At 51.0% G+C, this 5,748-nt stretch overlaps 1 protein-coding gene across 1 annotated transcript; it reads right to left on the reverse strand.

Annotated features, from left to right (window-relative positions):
- Positions 1-5,748, reverse strand: optn (optineurin). Its single transcript, XM_080517918.1, has 13 exons — positions 5,626-5,748; positions 4,168-4,292; positions 3,895-4,067; positions 3,634-3,792; positions 3,352-3,536; positions 3,148-3,244; positions 2,950-3,065; positions 2,721-2,870; positions 2,480-2,564; positions 1,741-1,899; positions 1,251-1,393; positions 997-1,079; positions 1-753 (listed from the first exon to the last, which is right to left on the reverse strand). The coding sequence occupies exons 2-13, from the start codon at positions 4,286-4,288 to the stop codon at positions 635-637; spliced, it is 1,590 nt and encodes a 529-aa protein (XP_080374044.1). The 5' UTR covers positions 4,289-4,292; positions 5,626-5,748; the 3' UTR covers positions 1-634.

The raw sequence follows: 5,748 nt of genomic DNA on the forward strand, positions 1-5,748 counted from the left end.
GACTTTTAAATAATTTTTTTTATTTTCTTTCACTGAATTACAACAGGGGAGAAGTGCAGAACTTTCCGATTAACGACGCAATTATATTACGCTCTAATTTACCACCTGCAGAGTCCAAATAAAATGCTAATCTTCATAATAAAGTGCCTATTGCATATTCCTTTAACCCCCACACACACATACACACACCCACAAAACAAATAGAGGAGAAAAATAGAGGATTTCACTTCAAGTTGAAAAAGAAACCTTCATGAAAATATATTAAAAAAGAAAAAAAAAAGCCTTCATCGACTAAATAATTAGTAAACAAAAACGTGTGAAGGCTCCGCTTTGGCTGAAGAATCGATGCGTGTAGGAAAGACAGAGGATTCGCACAGTTTTAGTTTTGCCCTGAATAGTTCCAACGTGTTTCCCGTCTTTCGTAGATAAAACAGAATCTAAACATCAGGAGAGGACGTGTGTTATGATCTGGCCTGTAATACTGGCTCTAACGCACAAACGTCACTTCAACATGCAACATCCAGACGCTTCGGATCCGGCGTGACGTCGCGGAGGAAGTGAAAGCAGAGGAAGACTTGGATTAAGGTGCTGAAGGCAGCCGCCGTGCGAAGGACAACATTTAAAAAAAAAGGGGCTAGATGATGCAGTCCATGATGTGGATCTGCAGGGAGTCCAGGTCGGGCAGGATCTCGTTGCATTTGGGACAGGCGTGTTCCGGAATATTCTCCTGGTGCTGCCAGTCAGAGGATGGTCCTGAGGGAGGCACAGTGTCAGTGTTCACGCTTACAAACCTGGGATGTAATTAAATATCAGGAGAAATGGGGAAGAAGTGTGTTTTTATTCTTAAATGATGAGAGTAAATAAAAAGGTCAATTTTGCATTCGGCAGCTTTTCATTACAAGTTGTGACTCCGACTGGGAAACAGCGCCCCCTGTGAGGCAGAATTCAGGGCTTACAATAAATAATAATGACAAAAAAAAAAGAAGCGTAGCGTACCTCGTCCGACCAGAGACGCGCCGGCTCCATGTGGACTTGCTCCCGACGTCACGTGTCTCCTCTGCATCTCGTTGAGCGAGCGCCTGAGGAGAGACGGACCGCATCAGAACATGGGGCTCATTTCGTCTAAACAACAACAACAACAACGGGACGAAGCAGACAACAATGTCCCAACCGGAGAAAATCAAATGCAACGCCAAGCGTTTTCTTTCTTTCTCTCTCAACTCGAGCGGTGCAGCAGAGGGGAGGCGTACCGGCCCAGAGAGTCCATCTCCTCCTGCAGCTGGTTGTTCTGCTTCTTCACGTACTCCAGCTGGGTGGCCAGGCGCTCCTTCTCCTCGTGGAGCTTCTCCCGCGCCGCCCGCTCGGCGTAGAAGTCCGAGGAGTAGACCTCCGCCTGCGGGGAGACGGGCGAACGTGACCGACCGGGAGGTCTCTCTCTCTCTCTCTCTCTCTCTCTCTCTCTCTCTCTCTCTCTCTCTCTCTCTCTCTCTCTCTCTCTCTCTCTCTCTCTCTCTCTCTCTCTCTCTCTCTCTCTCTCTCTCTCTCTCTCTCTCTCTCTCTCTCTCTCTCTCTCTCTCTCTCTCTCTCTCTCTCTCTCTCTCTCTCTCTCTCTCTCTCTCTCTCTCTCTCTCTCTCTCTCTCTCTCTCTCTCTCTCTCTCTCTCTCTCTCTCTCTCTCTGTGTCTCTCTCTCTCTGTGTCTCTCTGTGTGTGTGACTGGAAGACGGCGAGCAGCCGCTCACCTGAGCCTGGAAGACGGAGATGGTCTCCAGCTCCTTCTCCTTCTGGAACATGTCCTGCTTCATGTCGTCGATCTTGGTCTGTTTGGCAGCCAGAGCCTCTTCGGCCGCCGTCAGACGCTGCTGCAGCTCGTCCAGGAGACTTTTGTCCACCAGCTGAGTCTGGAGGACGGAAACACTGGGGTTTAAACTCGTCTGATTAAGTTCTGGACTTGGTGGAGCTCAATGCTACTAACTAGAGGAGGAGAGGAGGAAGTAGAGAGGAGGAGAGGAGGAAGTAGAGAGGAGGAGAGGAGGAAGTAGAGAGGAAGAGAGGAGGAAGTAGAGAGGAGGAAGTAGAGAGGTAGAGAGGAGGAAGTAGAGAGGAAGACAGTAGGAAGTAGAGAGGAGGAAGTAGAGAAGAAGAGAGGAGGAAGTAGAGAGGTAGAGAGGAGGAAGTAGAGAGGAAGACAGTAGGAGGAAGTAGTAGAGAGGAAGAGAGGAGGGAGTAGAGAGGAGGAAGTAGAGAGGTAGAGAGCAGGAAGTAGAGAGGAAGACAGTAGGAGGAAGTAGTAGAGAGGAAGAAGTAGAGAGGAGGAAGTAGAGAGGTAGAGAGGAAGAGAGGAGGAGGAAGTATAGAGGAAGAATAGAGGAAGAGAGGAGGAAGTAGAGAAGAGGAAGTAAAGGGGAAGTAGAGGAGGAAGTAGAGAAGGAGGAAGTAGAGAAGGAGGACTACCCCACTGTGAAACGGCCCCTACGTTACCTCTCTCTTCTTCTTCTCCTCCTTCAGCTCGTTGTAGTCTTCAAACAGTTTGGTGTAGGCGTCTTTCAGCTGGGCCAGATTGTTCCTGTGAGGAAGGAAGGAAGGATGGAAGGGAGGAGGGAAGGAGGGATGAGTTTCACTGAGGCTCAGTGTGTGTGTGTGTGTGTGTGTGTGTGTGTGTGTGTGTGTGTGTGCGTGTGTGTGTGTGTGTGTGTGTGTGTGTGTGTGCCTCCCCCCTGACCTCTCCTCCGCCCCCTTCCTCTGCTCCATCAGGCTCTGGGACTGCATGCTGCCCAGCTGCAGCTTCAGCCGCTCGTTCTCCGACTGCACCGCCTGTTTCTCCACCAGCTGCGACTTCAGGCTGGCCAGATCCTGCTCCACCTCCCGGCACCTGGTGGGGGGGGGGGGAGAAGGGGGGGGGTCGATGATGGAGGTAGATTCCTCCCCAGACATGTGTGCGACGGACAAACCTGTCCTGCAGGTTCTTCTTCATGCCTTCCGCCTCGTCCAGCCTGCTCTGCGCCTGCTGCAGCTCCTTGAACAGCGTCATCATCTGGGACTTCAGGTTCTCCACCTCGGACGCTGCCTGCAGGGGGACAGACGCCGCCGCCAGGGTCACTTTCCTGTCCCGGCGGGAGACGAGGCGACGACGGGGCGGCTGGACATACCTTCTCCTCCTTCCCAGAATCCTCCTTGGTCTCCGGCGGCGTCGTCTGCGTGGAGACCTCCTCCACGTTGGCCCTGGTGTCCTCCAGCGCTTTGATCCTGTTCAAAGAGGCGACAGGATTCCCTCATTGACCGGCTCAAACTTTTTTTAAACCGCAACCGGGCGCCAGTTTTTTTTGTTTAACAAGAGCCACGTTCTCCTCTACCTGTCGGCAGAAGCCTGCAGCTCGGCCTGCAGCTGCTCCCCTTTCTGCGTCTCGTTCCGGAGGGACTGGAGCAGCTGGCTGACCGTCGCCTCCTCGCCGTCCAGGCGCGACGAGATCATGCTGAGGTCGGGGCGCCTGCTGCGCTCGCAGCCGCTCGCCTCGTTCACGCCCTCCACGCCGCCGTCCTGAGGGGGAGAAGCGTCCCGGGTCACCGTCTCAAACTTTCCTCCTCGAAATCCCACGAGACGCCCGAAAAGACCCCTCCCTCCCTCCCTCCCTCACCGACACGCTGATGATCTCGATGAACGAGTCCTGGGACTCCTGCTCGGCCCTCAGCTGCAGCTCCGAGTTCATGGCCACCAGGTCGTTCTTCTCCGCCTGCAGACGAGCGACCAGGGCACGCAGGGCCCTCAGCTCCGCGCCCGGATCCGCAGAGACCCCCTGGGGACGGGGCAAAACAAAAAACAAAAAAAAAACCACGATACGTTGAAAGAGACGCTTGGATCGCGGCGTCGGCCAGCGGTCGGGGGAGGGGAGCCTCACCTCCTCCAGCCTGCGGGTCAGATCCTGGTTCTGGAGGTCCAGCGCCTCCATGCGTCCCCGGGCCTCCTCCAGCCGGTCCTCCAGGAAGTGGCGCTCCTCCCGCTGCTTGTCCTTCCACACGGACAGACCCTCGAAGCGCTCCTTCATGGACAGGTTGGTCTGGCGCAGAGCCTCTGTGGGAGCAGACGCACGTGAACAACTGCCGCCTTCGACGTTAGCCGGTCGCACTTTAAACGGCGAATAACCTTTGAACCGAGCCGCCGCCGATTTCACCTTTCAGTTCTCTGTTCTCTTGGATCAGGATGTTCATCTGCTGCAGCGTTTCCTCCAGCGTGCCCGACTGCGTCGGGGAGCGCGCGATGTCGCCGTTCACCAGGGAGCCTCCGGACGCCATGACGCTGTGGAGAAACCAGGAGGCTCCGCATCACTGCTCCTCATCCAACATTTAAATCCTCATGCTGAACACTGCTGCTGCTCTATGAGCTCGTAAAGCATCTTTTCCTTCCAGTCGCCGCGCACCATTGACGCTTTTAACTTGAAAATATAATAAATAAAGCAAAGAATAGTCCACAATAACAATAAAACAACCTTTTAGAATAATCAAATGGGACAGTTTGAGATATAAACAATTAAATGTGTGTAGTTTGTCAGTATAATGCTTCTCCACACTGTTTTCCAAAATATCCTTATACAAAAGTTAGTTTCGCTTTCTTTCCCCTTATCAAGCTTCGCCAAGCGTCCTTCTATGATTTCTGATTGGACAAAACGTGAAGCCAAATGGCAGCAGACTTACTCTCACAAAGTATAAAACCAACAGCCCTCTTCAAAATAAAAGCAACGAGCAGCTTCACTCTGATCTGTGCTTTTAGATGTGAAAATCTCATTTTGATAACCAAAGAGCAGGCAAAGCTTGCTCATTTTCTGATGTATTTACTTTCTTACAGGCCAAAAGTCAAGCTGTCAGGATACGTTTGTTAAAAACCTGCACAAAGCAACACCTGGGGGAGGTTTTGGGAACATTTTAATGCATTTTGCACAAGGAGGCATCGAGAAAATTGTCCTTACGATAAGACTGTTGTTATTTCCAATAGCAACTGTTATTGATTAATTGACATTTTCATCATGTATATTCTGCAACTCAACAAAGAAAAGCCTTCAAGGATTGTATGACTATTTTCAGATGAATTTATTATTATTATTATTATTATTTTTATGTGGCTCCTGAAACTCTACAAACACACACACACACACACACACTGGTGCTGTTAAACTCAATCAGATATTCACTCCAACCAGGAACCAAACGACCTGCACTCTCAGCACAATCAGTGGTTTTGTTTGTTTGGTAAACAATCCTCCACTAAGTGAGTCAGACCCTGACACACGCTTCCAATCAGCAGGTCACGTGACCACTCCATTACATTGCGTTTATACTTGGAAGTTATCAAACAGGAAGCGCAGGGGCTGATATCACGCAAACAAACAAACAAAATAAAACGCGTGACAGTCACTTCAGCGACACACGTCTCCGTAAACAAAACAACCCAACACTTCTCGCTGGTGTCACGCGCCTCCCGCTCCGTCCTCAGCGGGCCTCCTGTCGGCTCGAAACACCGAAAAGTTCCCACCTTAACTTGGTCCAACGCGGACGAAAGTGAAGCTGCGTCACGTCAAAACAAAACAACGAGGCTGGATTGTTATTATTAATTTTGCATTTTTTTTAAATCTCACCTGCTGTCGACTCCGCGACTGAAACACACCGAGGTTGTTTTTCTGTGAAAACACAGAAAAGAAAAAAAAAAAGAGTCGTTCGAGAGACTGCGACTCCGCCGAGAGCTGCTGCTGCTGCTTCTG

This window comes from Blennius ocellaris (genome assembly GCF_963422515.1).
Source record: "Blennius ocellaris genome assembly, chromosome: 22".
Taxonomy (NCBI): domain Eukaryota; kingdom Metazoa; phylum Chordata; class Actinopteri; order Blenniiformes; family Blenniidae; genus Blennius; species Blennius ocellaris.